Source organism: Ochlerotatus camptorhynchus, unplaced genomic scaffold, assembly GCF_037179485.1.
Source record: "Ochlerotatus camptorhynchus isolate MF236.1 unplaced genomic scaffold, CSIRO-AGI_Acam_v1.1 ptg000530l, whole genome shotgun sequence".
NCBI lineage: Eukaryota > Metazoa > Arthropoda > Insecta > Diptera > Culicidae > Ochlerotatus > Ochlerotatus camptorhynchus.
In genome coordinates this window covers 1,930,797-1,955,807 of record NW_027041014.1, presented here as the reverse complement: position 1 = coordinate 1,955,807, position 25,011 = coordinate 1,930,797, and the positions used below count along the sequence as shown (strand labels likewise).

Below are 25,011 nucleotides of genomic sequence, written 5' to 3'. Positions count from 1 at the left end.
GATTATTTGTCCATCTCTTATTTCGATCTCAAATAAAAAAAAAAAAAACATTATTAAATTTTGTAATTGCTTTCAAGCTGAACATTGAATATACCAGAGAGAATAGGTAGAGAGGCGAAGAGTGAAAAACCGTGGAAACGGCAGCACTCTTTTTATTATGATTCCATCCTACAAGTTCTGGCAACTGTTTCTGAAGGGCACACTTCAAGTGACTTTTTTCAACCATCTATTTGTGTTGTTTTTACCCGCGTCAGAATTGTTTTTTTTTCGTTATTAAAATTTAATGATTGCTGATAATGAAGTGCGTTGCGAGTTTTTGTAAAAACCAGTATGTGAGTGGATACAAAAACATAACTTTCTTTCGATTTCCGAAAAATGAGGAAAGCAGGCAGAAGTGGATTCAGTTCTGTAGGCTGCCGGACGATTACATCATTACTGATAACAGCAGGCTCTGCAGCGTAAGACATTTTCTTGTTTTGAGATTGATTTTGCAATAATAATAATAATATTTCCAGCTTCATTTCAACTACGATGATCTGTATCGAATATCAGAAAACGGCAGACTAATGAGACTTCCAAACTCAGTTCCGATATTCGAATACGTTGCGAATTTGTGTTCGAATTCCAGTACCTGTGATTCGGTTTGATAACCAAATATTTGTATGATACAAACAAAAATATAACGCGTACCTATATTTTAACAGGACACCACCAGTGTAAACCAGTCGGTGTACATTACAAGTGCTTCCAGCGAGTCCCTGGGAACGATATTAACGGCATGCTCCACGGAACGCTCGGGACCATCGGGACCATCGGGACCATCGGTTCGTCTCAAGTTTGTTGTCAATAGTTAGTACATACAAAGCATATTTATGCATTAAAACAACATCTGGCAAATATAATATAAATCATGGATCTCATTAAAAAAAAACTAGTTTTATTTCTGATTCGAAACATCGTAAGTTTTTGGATTTGAGCGCTGTCAAAAAGAACCGAATTCCGTGATTGCAACCGGTGAGTCGGTTTGTTTGACAGCGTTCGGTAATACTTGGGTAAACCGATGTTCGGTTATTCCTGCTTGAATTGACTTTTTGTCAACCGAGTTTTTTCGGTTAGTTTGACAGGTTGTGGGAAAAGAAACTTTAACGAACACTCGGTTGTTTCTTTTTGAACCGAACAGACTACCGAGCGTTCAGCAGATAAAAACTCGGTTGAAATTGAACCGAGTTCGGTACTATTTTCTAAATGTGTATGCTTTTGCAAATTTTACAAAAAATTGATCTTTATACTAAAAGAATATAGAAATAAATATCCTGAATATTACTACATTTTAAATTCAAGCATTACTTTTTATTTGTTCATGTATTTTTCTCATCCTAAAAAGTTTTCTTCCAAATATATTCGCAGCGATTACAATACTTGTCTTCACCAAATTGGGGAACATCAACTTTTGTTTATTTTGTTCGATAGGGTACCAGTTTGACGGTTCGATAAGGTTTTTTTTGCTTCACACTCTTCGCCTCTCTACCTATTCTCTCTGGAATATACCACGCAGTCTGGGGTGAGAGTAAATCGATTTTTCGATTTAAATACAAGTTGAACATTTCATTAGGTCCTAAGTAACATTGACCGATTCTCTTAGTCGACTTTCTCTTTACTTCCCCACCGTGATGTAAGGACATTCCCAGGTATTTGCAGCATACAGATCGATAAAAGAAGTTTTTATCTAGCATCTATTACGACAAACACAACAAGAAACGGTTATATGCTCAAATTATAAACGGAAGAGAAAGTCGACGAAGAGAATCGATCAATGTTAGTTAGGAACTATTGCAATGTTCAGCTTGTATTTAAATCGAAAAATCGATTTACTCTCACCGCAGACTGCGTGGTAAATTTAACGAACATAGCGTCAACATCAGCATCGCTTGCTACAATGACGTCACTAGTTGTGTTTCCGATATTTACGAATACAGCAACATTTGATGGTTTTCGCTAACTCTCTCCTGTGCTCATTACTCCTTACCGCCACGAAAACATTTAATTGAATATTATAAAAGTAAGAATTTCTTGGAATACCAACGTAAACAAGCGTATAATCCATTCTATATGCATGAGTATTGATGGTCCAAAAGTGAGGATAGCAATAACAAACCAACATTTTTGGCTAGAGCGAAAGTAAGGATAGCAAACTAAGCACTTGGAAATTGGATTACGCAAGTGTTCGAGTTATAAACGTCAGAAAGGTTAATTACAATAAAATCCATAAGGTCGATCTATCAAAGATCGATTCTTTGGTACCGATTTAGTCAGTGGATCGATTCTAGAGCCAAATATAAGATCGATCCGTCAAGATCGATCTTCCTCTGAAGATCGCCCAATCCTATGTGATATCGCCGCAATTGGCGTTGACGGCACCGTCGAAAAATTTGCTCTTCCAGCAAATATAGACAGTTCTTATGGGAATTTTTGGTGGAGTGAAAGGATAGTACAAAGTCCGCCATGTTTCACGCACAGTGTGACGTTTGCTTATGGATTTTCTCATAAAAGTAAAGAGCTACAGAGTCGCCGTCAACGCCAATGCAACCGAAAGTTCCATAAAGCTGGGTTTAGACAGGGAAACCTAAGTAAAATTGTAAGTTTTATGGAGGTTTTAAAGCATGCTACAAGTCTAAATCATGGTCTACAGAACCCTTATAAAACCGAAATTGTTACTTGGGAAGTCAATTTATCAAGTCAATTGAATTCAACTGACTTCTACGCGACTTGAACGTGTAAACCATGCCATTCGATTGACTTGATCAACTCACTTGAATTGAAAAAAGTTGAACCAGGCTCAACTTTTCAAGCCAATTGAATTCAACTGAGTTGATCAAGTGACATGCCTAGTCTAAGCCCAGCTTAACGGCTGGCAGCAGTCGCTTCGTGTCTGTCATCGGCGAAGAGAAAAAAAAGATAGCATTATTATTCTCTTTCTAAGAAAACGAGGTGCAACGGAATCATTTTTGCGTCGATTCAACTCTCAGCTTTACACGTTGTGACTAGTCTAGCAATATCAAAGGTGCTTTTAAAATCAATATCAAGCATGATTTGTGCATGATCCAATATCATCCGTGATATTGAGAGCGTTTGAGAGCGGAAAAACATCAATTTGCTAATGATTATGCCATCACTGGTTGATAAGTTGACACACCCTAAGAGGGTGTCTTTATATACAAAGAGGTGGCCAAAGATTTGTTCATGCTTATTCTGCATTATTTGGCAAGTTTTGTATTAGTTTGTGCCCACATTAAACATTAATCAGCATTTTGAGATCCTGAAGCCTTTTGGTCTTTTTAATACTCTCCAAACTATTCTGGAGTTAAGACCTCAATATAGGATCAATATAGTCTTGAACAACGTCCTGAAAATCTTTGTGAGTCCATGAAGCTCAAGAGAGCCTCATGACAATATAAACATCATGGAATGGCTAAGATCTTGAAGTTGTACAAACTCAATGAAGTTTTGAACAACGTACTGAAAACATTTATGAGTCGATGAAGCTGGAGAGAGCCCTTTTTACAAATTTGACAATATACTTCATCGAATGGTTCCAATCACGTATTGAATACACTCCAAACTATTCTGGAGCAAAGATCTTGAAGTTCTTAATGCTGAATGTTGTCTTGCACAATGTTCTAAAAATCTGTACGAGTTCATAAAGATCACGAAAGCCACTTGACAACATGCACATCATCAACATCTCATCAACTGTTCTGGTGATCTTGAAGTTCTACAGACCCAATAAAGCCTTGAACAATATCTTGAACATCTTTATGAGTCCAGACAGTTCAAGGGAGCCTTTTGACAACATGCACATTAGGGTGGGTCAACTTTACCACCCCCTGTTCCCCACTGCTCTTTCAATGTTTCTTGAGATCCTATTCAACTGTGCAAGAGTTGAACGATTTTGGTTATAATCTCGATTTGCGGATGAATTATAATTGTTGTATATGTCTCAACTGCCCTAACTACACCACTGCCGCACTGGTGGTATTTTCTCTCCAACGCTCACTCCACGGAATCGGAATAAAAGAAGAGAATATTAGGTAGCGATAACGATCAAGAGAGGTCGGGATCAATTACGACACGTCGTCTAGTTTATAGGGATCGACAATTATAAGATTATGAAGATAGGACCAACTCTCACAGAAGGTTGGACTCTGACCTGACTCTCACATTTGGTTGGATAGATTAGAGCTACGATTTATCATGTGTTATGTGTTGTGTAATGGATATTGTAAATATTTATGTAAAGTGTTGTAATTAAATTGGATGCTGGACTAAATATATAAGATATGTTGTGTGATTGAATGGATGAATGTGTTTGTGAAGAAATTGTTTGGCAGGAAATCCAAAACTAAAGCCCACCCTGGTATGGCAGTGCTTTTATTACCCCCTAAACGTTGTTGGGAAAGGTCCGAGAATACTTTACAAAACAACTTTTTCGAAGACTGCAAATCGATTGTACAAAAAGTTACTAATCTTTCACCTTAGCTCATGTGTTCCAGCTCATATATGCGCCTGTACACACTTAGATTTTTTTTTGTCGAGATGGTTACCACCGAGCAGCTCGGCATTTGATTTTGCTGGATCCCAATTTCCCCAAAAACTGCAATTCCGATGTCGTTGACTCAGCGGTTCCAAACGCGACCAAAATACACAATCGCATCTTACCTGTCCGTGGCAATAGCCACCAGATGTAGAATGGAAGCCGTACAGCACAGGACGTCGCAGGACGTCCAAATATCACATAGTTCGGGGCCCAGAATCCAGCCTTGGCTTATCTGCAAAAAAAAGAACCCATTAGCGCACGTCTCAGCGGCAAAGACGTTTTCTCAATCCGGTCTTCCGGTTTCCTTTTCAGGCTGCTGCTAATTATTTCGCCAAGTTTGGCGTGCACAATTGGAGCAGTAACAGGAAAACGGAACCGAACCGGCACAGATTCCCGCTCATTTATCTTTTGCGAGTGCGATTGTGTGCATTTTAAACAATGCAGCTGCTCCCCTCGGTCGGTTGGCATGCAATCGGCAGACTGCGCGCACCGACCTTGTATTGCAGTTGTCAAGACACGGGGACGGATGCGCACCCGGCACAGATCCGAAATCTGGCTCCACGTGGTAATTACCTCATAAACAGCACCCAACGGCATAACTAAGCACGCTACGAATAAATCTGCCACGGCGAGTGACGCTACTAAATAATTGGCTACATTTTGTAAATTACGTTCTAATATGATGGCAGCAATTACAAAAACGTTTCCTGCAACGAGAGTGAAAGAGAATATTTTACAGGTGAGTGCACGGAAAAATGCCAGGAAAAGAATGTAATTAATGCGAAAATGATGATGACGGTTTGACTAATTGATTCAAATGCACTTATGTAATGTCCACACTCACCTATAACGGTAACTAGTATCATCAGTCCGAGGATGAGTGACGTCACCGCCATCGCAATGACGTCGGCCAGGGGTTCGTCCAGCCCGGTTGTGGTGCCGTTTCCGACAAGGTCAGTCCCGTTGGCAGTGCCATTGAGCAGTAGAGTGTCATTCATGAAGCTTCCGAACTCGTCGGCCAGGTACGAATCGGGGCTGCCACTGTTGATGAATATTAAATCGTACACATCTGTCCGGGCATCGTTGCGTCCGGGAGAAGAGTGAACCATAAAATATGCATCACATCGGTCAGTTGTTTGTATGTATGTTTCGGAATGCGGTGTATTTGCCCGTGTGGTTGATAGAAATGGAACAGAATGGTGAATTAGTGCCGGTTTGAAAAAGAGTACCAAGCGATTCGCTTCGGGATGCGTTGGTTGGAGGAGGCTGTTGCTTGCCAACTGAATAAATCATTAACAAAATTTACCTAAAGGATTATGCCAAATTGGAGCACGGTTTGTTGATCTACTTTGCTTGGAACCTGGTGGCTATGAAAGTTTGTCTGATTTATGTACAGCAGATGCATATACCGTGGTATTATACATTAGGTTCCTTTTAGGATAAGGTTTGGTACAGTTGCATCCATCAGTTCGAAGTTAGTGTTCCTGTAGATCTTCAATTGTTGAAGTGGTGGAGATCCAAATTTTCTCGGAGTTCTCAGGAGTTATAAGCAGTTCTGGAGATCGAAAGGGTCATAGAGGTACTGAAGGTTATCTTTACCAACAAACCAGAGTGCCAAGTTGTATGATTTATTGGACAGTTCAATTAATGTCAAGGCAGCACCATGAATTTTAGGAGAATTGCAAGAGCATCAGGGAAGATCAGAGAACCTCTGGGTAGGTCAATATACTTCAAGGAAATTTCTGGAACGATACAGAAGCTCAAAGAACCTCAAGGAATTTTGGAAAACATCAGCAAAGCCCCGAGATCCAGCGAACATAAGATAAGTTTAAAGATTTTGTTTTGCAGTTTCATCTGTTTCCGAGATGTTCCGAGTATTTCTAGAAAGATCAGCTTCATTAGTTACTTGCAGAATCATTCAAGAAGTTCCGATGAATTATATATTATTTGGAGACTTTCAGAAATGTTTCATTTTTTATTTGGAAAATTGCTTGGGATTTGCTGCAAATTTTGTTGAAGCTTGCAATACTTCCTTGAAGCTCATGGAATTTCCTTTGAATTTTCTTGACTTCTCAGAAGTTCCCTAAATGTTTTCTTTCTTTCGCTAAATTTGTAATTAGTTCTCGGAACTTCTCTTATTGTCCATCATCTGTTCTAATATCTAAAGAACTTCAAGAATGTTCCATAAATTTTAGAAAAGATTAAAGTTTCCTAAATTTTATCTTAGGTTCCCTAAATATGCAAGTAGTTTTCAGATCTTCTCATATGGTACAATATCTCTTCTAATATTTATGGAACTTTCAGAAAGTTTCAGAAATATAAAAAAAATTAAGCTACTAAATTTTCACTTACGTTCCCCAAATTTGCAAGCAGTTCTCGGAACTCCTCTGGTGGTCCAACATCTTTCCTTATATTTATGGAACTTCAATTCTGTTCCATAAATACTAGCAAAGATCCCAAGTAACATTGCAAGTTTTATTGAGGTTTTAAAGCATTCTACAAGTCTACAGAACCTTCATAAAACCACACTTGTTACTTGGGATTGAAGTTCCATACATTTTCTCTTACTTTCCCTAAAGTTGTAAGTAGTTTTTGGAACTACTTTTATCGCCCAACATCTGTTCTAAGATTTTAAAAACTTCTAGAGTGTTCCATAAATATTTGAAAAGATTAAAGTTCTCTGAATGTTATCTTACGTTCCCAAAATTTGCAATTTGTTTTCGGATCTTCTCTTATGGTCCAACATCTGTTATGAAACTTCAAAGATGTTCCATAAATAATTGAAAAAAATGAATTTCTCAAAATTTTCTGTTAAATTTCCTAAATTTCCAAGAATTTCTCGAAACTTCTCTTATTGTCCAACATATTTTCTAATGTAAAGGTACTTCAAGGATGTGCAATGAATAATAAAAAGATTGAAGTTCCTTAAATTTTTTTTTAGGATTCCTTAATTTGCAAGTAGTTCTCAAAATTTCTTTTATGGTCCAAAATCTGTTGTTCCATAAACATGAGAAAAGATTTTGAACCATTAGAGAAGTTCCGAGAACTTTTTGCAAATTTAGGGAACGAAAGAGGAAATTTAGGGAACTTCAGCAAATTTTATAGATTTTAAATGAAGGAAGTTCCATGAGCTTCAAAGAAGTATTGCAAGGTTCAGAAAAAAATACGGGAGCTTCAGAGTAGATCAAAGAACCTCAAGGCAGTTAATTTATTTTATGAGTAAATTCGGGGACTTTTAGAAAATCCTCAGAAATTCAGGAAAGTCTAGAGAACATTATTAAAGCTCAGAGATCTCTAGCGCAGTTTCAATTACTTCAGGAAACCTCTGAAAACTTCAGAAAAGTGTAGACTTTTGGGGAAGTTTTAAGATCGTGAAGAATCAGTTGTTTTGGCTTATCAGTCGTTAAGAAAAAGTGTTGATTAAAGTTTTAGTATCGTCGATGTATCGATCTAGAAGTTACGATCATCATCAGGGCTTGTATTAATTGAAGATAGTAGAAATTTTTGCACCAAAAGAATTACATACCCTGATGAAGGCCTAGTCCAAAGACCGTAGTTTTGATCCACCGTTAAACTAAAAAGTCAATATTTGAATTTTTTTGTATTTTCAAGTTTTATTGTTAGCACAGCAAGCTCAGTACCCTTGATTTAATTCGAGAACTAAATTATACATACATTTCAAAATAACATTTAAGGGGCGAAAATATGAAAAATCAGTGAGTAACCAGTTCAAAATTTACCAGGAAATGCTACTGAAATGGAACAGTAGAAAATCAAGTTTGTGAATAAATTAATATTGGAATGATCCACAAATCATACATTATATTATTTTTCATGTGCTGTAAACATTTTTTTGATTTTGATTCATAAACCTTGGAAAATTGCTTATTTTACTGCGAGCTACTCAGATTAACTGTGCGGTCCTTAATTATTAAGTAAGATGAGCGGAGCGGCGGGCAAGCATAAAGAATAATCGTCCAAAATAATCTTCCTAAATAATTTTCCAAAATAATTTTCCTCGAACACAATCATGCAAAACCACCTTGCAAAATAATCTTTCAAAATAATCTTCCAAAATCATCTTCAAGCATTAGCTTCCAAAATAATCTCCCAATATAAACTTCCAAAATATGCTTTCTAAATAAGCTATCAAAATGATCTTCCAACATAATCTTCTAAAATAATCTTCCAAAAAAATCTTTCAAAATAAACTTCCAAAATATGCTTCAGCACAAGATAAAAATAAGCTGCCATAATATTAATCCAAAATAATCTTCCAAAATAATCTTCCAACACAATCCTGCAAAACAATCTTGCAAAATAATCTTCCTAAATAATCTACCAAAATAATCTTCCAAAATATGCTTCCAAAATAATATTCCAATATAATCTTCCAAAATCATTTTCCGAAAAAATCTTCCAGAATATTATTCCAAAATAAGCTTCCAAATTAATCTTTCAAATTAATCTTTCAAATTAATCTTTCAAAATAATCTTTCAAAATAATCTTTCAAAATAATCTTCCAAAATAATCTACCAAAATATAATTCCAAAATAAGCTTCCAAAATATACTTCCAAAATAAGCTTTAAAAATAAGCATCCAAAATATGTTCCAAAATAAGAGTTCAAATTAATCTTTAAAAGTAATCTTTCAAAATAATCTTCAAAAATAATAATCTAAAATAATTGTCCAATATATGCTTCATAAATAAAATATCAAAATAATCTTCCAAAATATTCTTCTAAAATAATCATCCAAAATAATCTTTCAAAATAAACTTCCAAAATATGCTTCAAAACAAGCTTAAAAATTAAGCTTCCAAATTTTTTATCAAAAATAATCTTCCAAAATAATCTTCCAATATGACCTTCAAAAATAATATTCCAAAATCATCTTCCAAAATAATCTTCCAAAATAATCTTCCAAAATAATCTTCCAAAATAGCTTCCAAAATATGCTTGCAAAATAAGCTTCCAAATAAGCTTTAAAAAGAAGCATCGAAAATAAGCTTCCAAAATAATCTTTCAAAATAATTATGCAAAATTATCTTCAATAATAATCATCCAAAATATGCTTCCTAAATAACCTATCAAAATAATATTCCAAAATAAGCTTCTAAAATAAACTTCCAAAATAATGTTTAAAAAAAAACTTCCAAAATATGCTTCAACACAAGCTTAAAAGATAAGATTCCATAATATTTATCCAAAATTATTTTCCAAAATAATCTTCCAGAAAATGCTTTAAAATTAATCTTCCAAAATATGCTTCCAATGTAAGCCAAATAAGCTTCCAAAATAATCTTCCAAAATAAGCTTCCAGAATTAGATTCAAAATATGCTGCCACTTGGAAGGTTATTTCCAAAATAAGCTTCAACACTATGTTTCCAACATATTTATCCAAAATAATCTTCCAAAATAATCTTCTAAAATAATCTTCCAAAATATACTTTCAAAATATTCTTCAACACAAGCTTTAAAAATAATCTTTCATAATATTTATCCAAAATAATCTTCCAAAATAATCTTCCAACATATTCTCTTCAAACATAATCTTCCAAAAAAATCTTCCAGGATAATCTTCCAAAATAATCTTCCAAAATAATCTTCAAACATAATCTTCCAAAATAATCTTCCAAAATAATCTTCCAAAATAATCCTCCAATATAATCTTCCAAAATAATCTTCCAAAATAATCTTCCAAAATAATCTTCCAACACAATCTTTCAACACAATCATCCAAAATAATCATCTTAAATAAAGTTCCAAAATAATCTTTCAAAATAAATTTCCAAAATATGCTTCACACAAGCTTTAAAAATAAGATTCCATGATATTTATCCAAAAAATTCTTGCAAAACATGCTTCCAACCCATGCTTCAAAAATAATCTTCCAAAATCAGCTTCCAAAATATACTTCCGATGCAAGCCAAATAAGATTCCAAAATAATCTTCCAAAATAAGATTCCAGAATTAGATTCAAAAATACACTGCCACTATAACCTTCCAAAATAAGCTTCAACACTAAATTTCCATCATAATTATCAAACATAATCTTCCAAAATAATCTTCTTAAATAATCTTCCAAAATATGCTTCAACACAATCTTCAACACAATAATCTTCTAAAATAATCTTCCAAAATAATCTTCCAAAATAATCTTCCAAAATAATCTTCAAACATAATCTTCCAAAATAATCTTCCAATATAAGCTTCCAAAATAATCTTCCAACACAATCATTCAACACAATCTTCCAATATAATCTTCCAAAATAATCTTTCAAAATAAACTTACAAAATATGCTTCAACAGATGCTTAAAAAATAAGATTCCATAATATTAATCCAAAATAATTTTCCAAAATATTCTTGAAAGCATGCTTCCAAACCATGCTTCAAAAATAATCTTTCAAAATAATCTTCCAAAATAATCTACCAAAATATAATTCCAAAATAAGCTTCCAAAATATACTTCCAAAATAAGCTTTAAAAATAAGCATCCAAAATATGTTCCAAAATAAGAGTTCAAATTAATCTTTAAAAGTAATCTTTCAAAATAATCTTCAAAAATAATAATCTAAAATAATTGTCCAATATATGCTTCATAAATAAAATATCAAAATAATCTTCCAAAATATTCTTCTAAAATAATCATCCAAAATAATCTTTCAAAATAAACTTCCAAAATATGCTTCAAAACAAGCTTAAAAATTAAGCTTCCAAATTTTTTATCAAAAATAATCTTCCAAAATAATCTTCCAATATGACCTTCAAAAACAATATTCCAAAATCATCTTCCAAAATAATCTTCCAAAATAATCTTCCAAAATAATCTTCCAAAATAGCTTCCAAAATATGCTTGCAAAATAAGCTTCCAAATAAGCTTTAAAAAGAAGCATCGAAAATAAGCTTCCAAAATAATCTTTCAAAATAATTATGCAAAATTATCTTCAATAATAATCATCCAAAATATGCTTCCTAAATAACCTATCAAAATAATATTCCAAAATAAGCTTCTAAAATAAACTTCCAAAATAATGTTTAAAAAAAAACTTCCAAAATATGCTTCAACACAAGCTTAAAAGATAAGATTCCATAATATTTATCCAAAATTATTTTACAAAATAATCTTCCAGAAAATGCTTTAAAATTAATCTTCCAAAATATGCTTCCAATGTAAGCCAAATAAGCTTCCAAAATAATCTTCCAAAATAAGCTTCCAGAATTAGATTCAAAATATGCTGCCACTTGGAAGGTTATTTCCAAAATAAGCTTCAACACTATGTTTCCAACATATTTATCCAAAATAATCTTCCAAAATAATCTTCTAAAATAATCTTCCAAAATATACTTTCAAAATATTCTTCAACACAAGCTTTAAAAATAATCTTTCATAATATTTATCCAAAATAATCTTCCAAAATAATCTTCCAACATATTCTCTTCCAACATAATCTTCCAAAAAAATCTTCCAGGATAATCTTCCAAAATAATCTTCCAAAATAATCTTCAAACATAATCTTCCAAAATAATCTTCCAAAATAATCCTCCAAAATAATCATCTTAAATAAAGTTCCAAAATAATCTTTCAAAATAAATTTCCAAAATATGCTTCACACAAGCTTTAAAAATAAGATTCCATGATATTTATCCAAAAAATTCTTGCAAAACATGCTTCCAACCCATGCTTCAAAAATAATCTTCCAAAGTCAGCTTCCAAAATATACTTCCAATGCAAGCCAAATAAGATTCCAAAATAATCTTCCAAAATAAGATTCCAGAATTAGATTCAAAAATACACTGCCACTATAACCTTCCAAAATAAGCTTCAACACTAAATTTCCATCATAATTATCAAACATAATCTTCCAAAATAATCTTCTTAAATAATCTTCCAAAATATGCTTCAACACAATCTTCAACACAATAATCTTCTAAAATAATCTTCCAAAATAATCTTCCAAAATAATCTTCCAAAATAATCTTCAAACATAATCTTCCAAAATAATCTTCCAATATAAGCTTCCAAAATAATCTTCCAACACAATCATTCAACACAATCTTCCAATATAATCTTCCAAAATAATCTTTCAAAATAAACTTACAAAATATGCTTCAACAGATGCTTAAAAAATAAGATTCCATAATATTAATCCAAAATAATTTTCCAAAATATTCTTGCAAAGCATGCTTCCAAACCATGCTTCAAAAATAATCTTCCAAAATCAGCTTCTAAAATATACTTCCAATGTAAGCAAAATAAGATTCCAAAATAATCTTCCAAAATAAGCTTCCAGAATTAGATTCAAAAATATGCTGCCACTATAACCTTCCAAAATAAGCTTCAACACTAAATTTCCAACATAATTATCCAAAATAATCTTCCAAAATAATGTTCTTAAATAATCTTCCAAAATAAACCTCCAAAATATGCTCAACACAAGCTTTAAAAATAAGCTTCCATAATATTTATCCAAAATAATCTTCCAACATAGTTTTCCAACATAATCTACCAAAAAAATCTTCAAGAATAATCTTCCAAAATAATCTTCCAAAATAAGCTTCCAAAATAATCTTCCAAAATAATCTTCCAACACAATCCTGCAAAACAATCTTTCAAAATAATCTTTCAAAATAATCTTCCAAAATAATCTTCCAAAATTAACTTCTAAAATATGCTTCCACAAGAAGCATTCAAAATAAGCTTCCAAAATAATCTTTCAAAATAATCTTTCAAAATCATCTTCAAAAATAATCATCCAAAATAATCTTCCAAAATATGCTTCCTAAATAAGCTAAATATGCTTCCTAAAATAATCATCTAAAATAATCTTCCAAAATAATCTTTCAAAACAAGCTTCAAATATGCTTCAACAAATGCTTAAAAATAAACTTCCATAATATTTATCTAAATACTTTTCCAAAATAATCTTCCAAATTAATCTTCCAAAACAAGCTTCTAATCCATGCTTCAAAAATAATCTTCCAAAATCAACTTACAAAATATGCTTCCAATTTAAGCCAAATAATCTTCCAAAATAATCTTCCAAAATAATCTTCAAAAATAATCTTCCAAAATAGTCTTCAAAAAGCATCTTCCAGAATTAGATTCAAAAATTTGCTGCCACTTTAACTTTCCAAAATAAGCTTCAACACCAAGTTTCCAACATAATTATCCAAAATAATCTGCGAATCAAACTTCCAAAATAATCTTCCAAATAATCTTGCCAAATAGTCATTTTAAATAATCTTTCAAAATATGAATCCTTAATAAATTTCCAAAAAAGGGATATGTTTCCAAAGTATGCCTCCAATATAAGCTTCAAAAATATGCTTCAAAATAATCTTCCTATGTAATTTTCCAAAATAATCTTGAAAAATCAGCTTCAGAAATATACTTCCAAACCAAGCTTTCTAAGTAATCTTCCAAAATATGCTTTCAATATCTAGACAGAGCTGAAATTAAGGCGTCACAGCTTTTGTAAACAATGACTTCTCTAGAAAATTTCTAGGAATTCAAGGCTCTCACACGAAAATCAACAAAACCGTCGGGTAGGAAAAGTCTTCCGCTACCCGATGGTGACATTGATTTGCTTTGGCGAGCCATGACTTACTATAAATCATCGAAAGAAGTCATTGTTTACAAAAGCTGTTACGCCCTAATTCCAGCTCTATCTAGATATTTGCTTCCAAAATAAGCTTTAAAAATAAGCGTCAAACATAAGGTTTCAAAATATTTATCCAAAATAATCTGCCACCGTTATCTTCCAAATTAATCTTCTAAGATAATCTTTCAAAATAATCTTTCAAAATATGCTTCCCGAAAATGCTTCCAAAATAATCTTCAAAAATTGGTTAAGAAATTTGTTTCTAATATAAGCTACCAAAATAAGCTTTATAATTTAGCCCCCAAAATAAGGATACGTTTCAGAAATATAAGCTTTAAAAAAAGATTCTAAAACAAGTTTTCAGCCTTTAGCTGGTTCGTCTCTTTAAAAATAAGTTGCTAATCTTCTTAAGAAGAATGGTTTCAAGCTTCTTTTAGAATCTTCTTATGCGCAGATGAGGAGCATTTGTCCATGGTTTATGGATCAACATTTTAAAATAGTGGCCAGAACATGACAAAGCTATCCCAAGTAACAATTCTGCAATCATTTGGCATCCACTCTGATTTATGATGGTTTTATAATGGCAATGAATAATCCATTTAGTTTAAATACAGCATTTCACAATGTAAAACGTTCCTGCTTAGTAGTTCACCTTTTCACTGTTTTAAAAACCTTTTACAGTCTGGCGAGAAGTCAAAAACTGTCTTGTTTTAAAATTAAATTCAAAGTAGTTCTCAATCCCACCATAAAACTGTTCTAAAAATCAATCATAAACTTCATTAGATTTTTTTATTAATGTCTTGATAAAATACTCTATAAACCTGTTCTATCATTTTAAAAGCAATTATAAAACCATTCGGTTTTAAATGAGAGTAAAATGCATATATTGTTGCCTTTAAGGCTTTTAAAAGTTTATCATAAAATCTCATCTGTTTACAAATTGAATATTAAGGATAGATCCTCATAGTGAATAAAAACCAAATTTATGACAAGGATATCTCGAAGGATAAAATGAAGTCTGAGGAAAAATTCAAGCGATGCTAACGACCGAAGGAAAGTCGATTCCAGTAAAATTTAGTTCTTTAGAAGAACCAGCACGTCCGGCGGAACGGGTACCATCAACGACTGAACATCTGGTGGAGAATAGTGAAGTGAGCGTGGTCCTCAAATTCATAAAACATTGTCAAAACAGTTTGAAAACAGACCAGCATTCTCCAGACCTTGCGAATAGATGAAGATCGGAATAACTTGCATCAGTATCGACAGCAAACCACTGAAACTGTCAGTTAGCGGACACTAGTCGGTTTCCGATCCATAGCTGCGATTTTATTCGGTGAAAGGGTCATCACTTGGAAAGAAATTCATTCAACCGTACAATCTTTCATCGTTTGATGGTGCACTTCCAGAACCATCCGGAAGAAGGGAATCTTTTTTGGAAATGATTGAGGTTGCAGCTGTGCGAAATGGGAAATGTTGTAAAACTGTATCGCACACTTTCTAAGCAACTGCTTCCAAGCCATCGGGAGAGAATCGCCTGGAAGAACGCTGAATCACACAGCGCAACTATCGAAAGATAAACAAACTTTGACGTTTAACATTTTGTAGGCAACATTGCCGCCATAAATGCTGCCATAAATCTAAACGAATTAGGATCAAGCAAAATGGCTTTAGATAAATACAATTCAGTCTACAAGTTTTCTTCATAAAAGCCGTTTCAAAACCTTATGAATTTGTTAAGGATTTTTTGAAACGCAAAATAAATTTTTCACAAATGGCCCATGAAAATCATTTTTTATGCCTCCACCATATTACAATTATTTTGTTTGTTTTTTACAATCTTCGATTTTCGATCCATATTTCCTTGGATATAACTTTATTTTAGTTAATTTAGCAATGAGAAAACATTTAGAATGCAAAAATCATGAGAAATAAAAATCTCAGCTAAGCTTAATGATCGATCTGAAGAATATAACTTTTTTTCTTAATGTAAAAGAATTAGTAAAATCGATGTTTTCCGTGGGCGGACTCAAGTTTTACGATGTTTTCACGTACATTTCACATCAAATTTTATATGGCACCTAAAACTAGCCCACTTCATGAGAACTATTTTATAATTTTGGAAATTCGGCAGGATTTCTATACGATCAGTTCTTATTTTAATTATTTTGATAAGATCGGATGGTAATTATGAATCCTTTTTTATCTTGATTGTTGTTTTTCGAGTGAACTTAGCAAGCAGCTAGGGTAAATGGCTCGGTTAAGGGTTGGCTTTTATTGTAGCTAAAATACGGTTTTGAAATGGATCTCCATGCGTTTATCGTACCATTTTGCAGTAAATCAATCTTGAAGAGCTTCGAAAATGTACCCTTCGGAACCTTCTCCAGAGTGGGCCAACTAGACAGATTCTAGCATCAATGAGGTTTTGGTGGATGCATCAATAGCAAAGCAGTCTTGACCAGGGTTTTATAAATGTTGTTTTATGGTAGTATTTCATAATATATCATGGTCATAATGTATCATGGTTGTTTTGTAGTATTTCATAAAAACTTAAAATGTTACTTGGGATGTCTTATTTATGGATGAAACCTATACTTTTTAAAGCGCAAACTTGATTTTCTATAGATCAATGTCGTTAGTTTAAGCTTCATTGTTCAGCGTTCCATGGCTAATTTGCATTATGTTTATGGGTAATTCGTACACTTTCAATGCCGATTCTCAACGAAATTTAGTGGTACATTTTAATAATTGTGTTGCTAAATTTTTCGAGATATATGATCATTCACACTTGCTTATGGGTTTTCACCGGGGTTTTAGGGATCATTTGTGGTTTTTAGGAAGCATTTTTCAGTTCTGTACGGATCGTTTTATCAATTCTAAAGGTGCATACTTAGGGCTGCCATTATCAAACTTCATGGAGAAATCAGCCTGATAATTATCAATCTTATTTTTTAACCCCGCTTCATTTGTAAACTTTCGCTCTAATTAAACCAACCTGGTGCGGTAGGCTTGCAATTAATTATGCCCATCCTCTCATGCAATTTTGAGGCAATCTAATCACTAAGAAAATTCACCGCCCGGAATATAAATTACATCATTAGTAATTTCACATGCTCCATAATGACCTTCTCAGCCCGGTTGCCTATCGAGTACAATACATAAACACACACACACACACACACACCCACCCAATCCATTCCGTAGAGGGATAATCCCACGCGCCGTTCTGCGGTTGCATAGACACGCACTTTTTTCATGCGGTCGGAACCTCTACATGGGCTCGATACGGTTTGGTGCAGAGATGGGTGGGGATGACGATACCAAACTTGATGAGAGCACGGTATTCTCGGAGCTCTAATGAGTGCTGTAAAATATTGCCAGTTACCATGGTGTGAGATAGCGCATGTTCTTGTCGTCCTTTGCCCTTGTTCATGTGGGTCGATGGAACGAGCTTTCGTAAACCAACATCGGTAATTTATGCTGCAATATTCATCACGCCCTCCAGCGAAATTTCTTCATCCAATTCTTTGAAATCCTCCACAATTCGAAAACGATTCCCAACATCCGTCTTGTAGAAAAACGATGAAACTTTTGAGATGATATACATTTTCCCGCAAAAAGTTCACACTTCATTCTGGAAGGTTCCAGGATATCATCGTACGTATTTCGCATCGCCATACGTCAGATAATTCTACCGAAAAAAAAAACGAAAAGATAAACGTTAATTAATACTCTTCATCCGTGTAGCTGGCGATGACGGGCTTCGCCGGAACACATGATGGCTTGTATGATCTACCGCATGAAGTCGTGATGGGAACCGCAAATTGGAGATAGGAACGGTTGCCATAGGTAGGCAGATTGACTGATTTTTAATTGACTTTTGGAGAAGTGCCTTTTCGATCAGATACCGACCATGTTTGGAAAGCAAATGAGAGCGAACAATGTATTTTTTTTTCGAGGGAATTGTTCTGACAACTCAATCTTTTTTCCACGTTCTGCTATATATAGTTCATCAAATAATGCATTGGAGGAAGAGCTACGAGCGGCGTTCACGATTGGGTCTGATATTCGTTGACGTAAGCCCGCAGTCATTTGCCGCGTATAATGTTAGACTTTGAAGTGGTTTTTTTCCTGGTAGTGCAACAACTAGGGCACAGCGGCACAGCGTAAAGCATGGTCGGTCTAAAAACTTGTTTAAATATTAGAAGTTTATTCGTCAGGCAAAGTTTGGATTTCCTTTTTATAAGAGGATACAAACATTTTATATATTTGCTACATTTGGCTTGAATAGCGTTAGCGTTAGCGTTAGCGTTGTTATGATATACTTCGTAGATTGGATACTAGCGACACTCACGTCTCTTCTGAAATTCTCAGTTAGACTACTTTCAGGAATAATGCTGGGGAGTAAACATTGGTTCCAATCTAAACAAGAGTAACAGAAGCATGACTGTCGCTATTCCCGGCCACGCCCATCTTTACCATAACTAGGGATAGGGAAGGAAATGTTGATGTAGTACTTACTTAACGAGAGGCCACCGACTTAGCGACACCCTCATAAGTGCTACGGAGTAGGAGGGTTGGGTAGGGTATTCTGTTAGGATTCACCTCAAGTTGGCGATGCAACCAAAAGTATGTATTGTTTATTTGTTGTTGATTTAATCTCTCGATAGCCGGCTATCGAAAAAACATATTCATTTTGTTTAGTGATAATGAATTTTAATGATGGAGAGCTTGGGATTAAACCCATGATTTTCTGCTCAGTAAACAAAAACGATCCCTCCAGGGTCATCGAGCATCTCAGAACCATAACGCTTCGCGACAATACAGGACTGTGTTTTCGCTTGATATGCAAATAGTTTCCGAGGTGAATGTTCAATATCAAATATACAAATGATGGTGGCGATTTATTGTGCTGTGGATAAGCTTGGGGTTAAATCCATGATTTTCTGCTCAGTAAGCAAAATCGATCCCTCGAGGGTCATCGAGCATCTTATAATCCACAGCGCTTTGAATAACTATTATTTACGATAATTACATGAAATAAATAAAATATAAACTACAAACAAAACGTGACTGCTAAAATCTCAAAAAGATATTCCCACAAATATATTTCACACCACCAGGAATCTCAAAACCATTAGACGTTATAATGATACTCTGCACATATTAGACACAAGAAGAGGCCGAAAAGCAAGCGTCCGACACACAAAACCCGTCAAATCCACTTGCAGTCACAATCAACGATTCTACGAATCGCGAGCGCTCACGAATCATAAAACCGCTGACTGCGACACTCTGAAAGCGAAATTGACAGGCTCTATGCGTCAAACACCCGCCCTCCAATCTCCACCCGCATCCAACAGCACAAATCTCCATTACAACATCTAACGAATTCAAAACTCCGAAAATCACTCATCTATAGCAAGTGAGTGGAAGCAACCCTGCATGCAACGATTCTTAATGATACACTTGTTCTGCCTATCTTTCTATTAGGCCTGTGGACATGCGTTAGCTTCGAAACTTCTAACCAAACTGGGTAAATTTTCAGATCACAAAAAAAAAACTTGAAAAAAAAAACTTTCAAAGGTAATTACAAGTAAGATAAATATTGATTATTTTACGCGAAAACGAGCAAGTAATATTAAATCTCTTGTATCATATGCTAATGCAAATTGACTGTAACAAAAATAATATGATTAAATAAAATAAAATATTAATAAAATTATATGAAAAATTTACAAGAAGATCATTACTTTATTGGTGAGAAGTTTTTAATAAGCCCTCCCAGTTCCTCTGTATACAGAACAAATCTGATACTATAATCAGAATTGCTCAGTCTGCATAATGCAGCCGATTGCATCAAGGAAGTTCTATTAACAACCAAGAATTAATCGTTTGAGGTATACTGAAGCATTAAGAAGGTGATATGTGTCACTATAGGAAATTATCATCGTTGCAAATATAAAGAAATTAAACATAACCCTTTGCTTCAGTACCGTCAACCTCCATGTCCATGGGGAGGGTATTTGCTACATTTGGCTTGAATGCCCTCAATGTGATCTTTAAAAGTTAATTTTTGGTCAATTTCGAATCCAAGATATTTCACATGGTTTAACCAGGAAATTGGAACTCCGTTCATAGTGACTATGTGACTACTCCTAAAGGGCGAACACATTCAACAGGGCATAACTTTTTTACCATTGGGTAAAAATCAACCAAATTTTGCACACTTTCTCATTGATGTGTATTGTGTACATGCTGTCAAACTCGAAGTCGTGTTTTTCGATTTAACGAAAATGGAGGTGAACCAACGCGAGTTGAAAGAACAAATTCTTTCCAAACACCTGGAATTTCCTGACCTGTAGCACCGGCAGTTGGGAAAAATGTTGAACATTCACCATGCAACCGTCTCCAGAGTGTTGAAGCGGTTCCAGGAGCGGTTGACGTTGGACCACGGCAAAGGAGCTGGAAGAAAACCGGGACCGGAGAACAAAAAGACGGAGGGAAAGGTGAAGCGGATGATTAAAGCAACTCCCAACGTCTCAAGCCGTGATTTGGCTAAAAAGATCGGCATGTCGCAGAGCTACGTCCAGAATGCAAAGAAGAGAGCTGGACTACATACATACAAGGTACAGAACTTCCCAAACCGCGATGAGCGGCAACAATCGACGGCTAAAACTCGGGCACGGAAGCTCTACGAGAAGATGCTGACAAAATATGGCTGCTGTGTGATGGACGACGAAACGTATATAAAAGCCGATTTTAAGCAAATTCCGGGGTTGGAGTTTTTCACCGGCAAGAGCAAGTTCGATGTGGACGACAAATTTAAGAAGAAGAAAATGTCGAAGTTCGCCTCCAAATATCTCATTTGGTAGGGCATCTGCTCTTGCGGACTGAGGAGTGAGCCTTTCGTGACAAAGGGCACAGTAAATGGCGAGATCTACAAATGTGAGTGCCTCGAGAAGCGCCTTTTGCCGTTCTTGCAGCAGCACGACGAAGTTCCGCTATTTTGGCCAGATTTGGCATCATGCCACTATTCTAAAAGTGTCCTGGAGTGGTATGAGGCCAATTCTGTCCATTTTGTTCCAAAGGACATGAATGCGCCAAATTGTCCGGAGCTGCGCCCGGTGGAGCAGTACTGGGCAATAATGAAGCGGGAACTTCGGAAGAGCAAGAAGGCAGTCAAAGACGAGAAGGACATGTTAAGAAAATGGAAAAAAAACTGAGAAACTTTTACCGGATGACACTGTAAAGACTTTGATTGAGGGCATCAAGCAAAAATGCGTTCAATTTTACACTCAAGGCTCCATCGATTAACTTTTCTTTTGATTTTTGAAGTAAATATATACATAAAACTACCCTAAAATTTTGGTTTGATTCTAAACATTAAATATAAGAAAATTGGCATGTCATTTTCGGTGTCGCAATAATTTCGTGTTTGCCCTTTAGGTTTCAAAAAGGAAGCTCTAGCAAGATTTTGAAAATATGTAAATTAAACTATAGGTATCTGAATAAATGTAGAATGAACTTTTCCACTCCCAAAGTAAATCAGTATTCAGTGTTAGTAAATTTTGATTGAGAAAATCTGAAGGTTGTTTCACGTTTAGTCATTTTTTCGTTAAATTTGTTGTGTTACTCGTCTTCTAAATCAGGCTTGAATTGATGGGTCATAGGGATTGCTTCCTGAAATGATACCCCTGTTCGGATCGGTTTTCGGTATTGGAAGTTTTCCGGACTCGTTAATTAGGATCTTGGGATTTCGGTGGGTATTCTCACACTTTTCTTGACTCACTCGGGTATGTTGGTCTTGTTCCCGACACTGTTGAATAATTTTAGAACTGGCTCATTGGGCCAGTATCTAGCCGGGCATCTTGAAACACGACAGGTGGTCCTCTTCGGAGGTGGCACTCAAGCCATCCGTTTAATAAACCTATTGGGAACAAGCAACAGCACCGTAGCTACCTCTGGGCCGCTACACTCTTATTGCTCAAGCGTGGCGCTAAAGACCAGGGATCGACCTACCAGAAACTGGCAAAGGAGGTCGTTGGTAATGGGGTGCAGGTGAAGTCGCTAGGCTTGACGATCACCATCCAGGTCAAGGACTTGGATGAAGTGACGGAGGCGGCCGAGATAGTCACGGCGCTCGAAGGTATCGAGGTACCGCAAACAGCTTGCTTTAGATGCTTCGGTCAGGGCCATGTGGCCCGGGACTGTAAGAACACCGACAGAAGCAAGCTGTGCAGATGGTGCGGCTCGGAGGGTCATAAGGCACAAGGTTGCCAAAAGCCGCCGAGGTGCACTATATGCGCGGAGAAAGGGAAATCCCCTACCAACCACATGGCAGGTGGCCCACGCTGCCCATGGGCCAAGAACAATGCTGCCCCGGCCAAGAGCAATGCTCAGCCATGTTCGAGGTAGCGCAGTTGAACCTGAACCACTGCTCGGCTGCCCAGCAACTGCTATGGAAATCGGCAGCGGAATGGGGAGCGGATGTGGCAATCATCTCCGACCCGTACCGCGTCCCAACGGGCAACGGGAATTGGGTCACGGACGCATTGGGGATGGCGGCGATATGCACGATGGGGAGCTTTGCCGTTCAGGAGGTAGTCGTGTCCAACTCGAGCGAGGGATTCGTGATCGCCAGGGTTAATGGAGTATATTTAAGTAGCTGTTATGCTCCGCCCAGGTGGTTTATCGAGCAGTTCTCGCAGATGGTGGACAGACTCACTGTGCTACTTGTCGGCCTAAGACCGGTGGTCATTGCGGGCGACTTTAATGCATGGGCGGTGGAGTGGGGCAGCCACCACGCCAACCAGAGAGGATGCATCCTACTGGAGGCAATGGCCAAACTGGATGTTGTACTAGCCAACACCGGCTCGGTCAGTACCTACAGAATGAATGGTGCAGAATCCGTCATCGACGTGACGTACTGCAGCCCGTGTTAGGAGGGCAACCTACACTGGAGGGTCGTGTGACCATCAGGCGATTCGTTACAGTGTGGGGCCAGGTGAGAGGCGAGTGGCAGGAGGAAATCCTTACTGCGCTCGAGGCTGGCGGACGTCGTTCTTCGAGGAAGAGGTCTTCGGCGAAGCACTGAGGCGGGAGCGAATAACCCCGGATCTGACGGGGGAAGAGCTGGTAGCAGCGCTGACAAGGGCGTGCGATACAACCATGCCTAGGAGAGCCTATCCCAGACATGGCCATAGACCGGTGTACTGGTGGAGCGAGTCGATTGCTATCCTCAGGGCGTCTTGCCTCCAGGCGAGAAGAAGGATGCAAGGAGCTCGTACGAGTGAATCTCGGAAGGAACGCCGTGTCGCTCTTCGAGCGGCTAAGGCGGCCCTCAATAAAGAGATCGCCAGACGCAAGCGCGCGTGCTTTGACAGCTTACAAAGTGGTCATGACCAAGACCCGTGGCGTGGCGGCACCCTCGGAGAGATCACCGGCGATGCTGGGTTCGTTGGGTTCTTGCTTCCACGTAGGGACGTAGACTCCTGGGGCGTTTGAATGAAATGACGTTCGTATTATCTTCGGTTTTTTTTTTTCACATATATTTTCTGTTGCTGATCTGGTCGAAACTACTGAGCTAATTTAACGATTGAAAGTTTCAAGAGAGTGAAATTCTTACGAGTTCATGCTTCAGGCTCTTCGTCCCTGCGGCTTGCCGTTGACAAGTGGTTTCGAAAGTGAGGAGGAACCTCCATCGGATTCGTGACGTTCCATCGCTCTGCGAGTTCACGTCGAGGTGCAAGTTGCAGCGTTGAGCGTGACATTTGGAGCAATCGACCACATCCGATTATCCTGTATTCCAAGCTGGAGGATCACTTCATTCGGGACATTTCAAACAAGTTGTACACCAGACTGCTACGCCAAACGTGACAGGGCTGCTTGCTACGAGTTCACTTAGACTGATTTGGTGAGATTGTTCTTTTTTCTACTTTTATCATTTAAACTTCATTCGCATGAATCCGTATGTAACATCCTTCTTTCTGTTATTATTTAATCTTCTATTTCTTTATATTATAGTTAAATCAGTATTCTTATAAACTATACCAAGTAAGGTCCTAAAATTTCAGTTGAGGAGCTCGGTTTCTGCTGACTGAGATCGTGGGTTTACTCCCAGGCTTCTCCAAAATAAAACAATTCAAGACCAACAACTGAAATGGCATTAAGTCCATTTTGTAAACAAACCTTGTAAGGCCATTTTTTCGCGAAACGAAGTCCGCAAAGGCAAACCAACATAATGAACAGGTAGGGAAAATTCTCCTCTACCCGATTGTGGTTTAGGTTTGCGAATGAAGGTTTCGGTTCACGAGAAAATGGCCTTACAAGGTTTGTTTACAAAATGGAGTTAAGGCCATTTCAATTGTTGGTCTTGAATTACTATGGTCACATCATCGTAGCATATCCTTTGATGGGCGTGACCGGCAATGGTAATTGTCATGCTTTTTATGTTCTGAACTCTGATTGGAGCACTATTAACTCCCAAATAGTTTTCCTTAAGCAATTAGAATAAGAACGTTAAAGTAGATATGTACATGTCAGTTGCCAGTATGTAATCAAGCGGCGTCGGTGGTGTAGTGGTAAGCGTGATTTCCTCTCACCCCAGCTTGGTTCAATCCCAGTCGGTGTCGCCGGGATTTTCCGAGGCTTAAAATTCTGGTCAACTCAACGCTTGAGTTTTGAACCTTACAATGACGCAGAGAAATCATTTGTCCAAAGAACCCCACCTTACTAACAAAACCTCCCTCCTGTGACCTTTGTGAGGACGCAGAGGTAAACACGGCCCCATAACAACAAAGGTCACTTTA

The 25,011-nt window shown here is 36.4% G+C and overlaps 1 protein-coding gene across 1 annotated transcript in view; it reads right to left on the bottom strand.

The window, feature by feature from the left end:
* The window catches only part of LOC135713067 (5-hydroxytryptamine receptor-like), a 545,162-nt gene that overhangs the window by 141,742 nt on the left and 378,409 nt on the right, over window positions 1-25,011 (bottom strand). The window contains exons 4-6 of the mRNA XM_065236165.1: window positions 5,439-5,663; window positions 5,168-5,301; window positions 4,717-4,826 (exon numbers count right to left, since the gene is read on the bottom strand). Of these exons, the coding sequence (XP_065092237.1) occupies window positions 4,717-4,826; window positions 5,168-5,301; window positions 5,439-5,663 (469 nt within the window). The remainder of the gene's footprint in view (window positions 1-4,716; window positions 4,827-5,167; window positions 5,302-5,438; window positions 5,664-25,011) is intronic.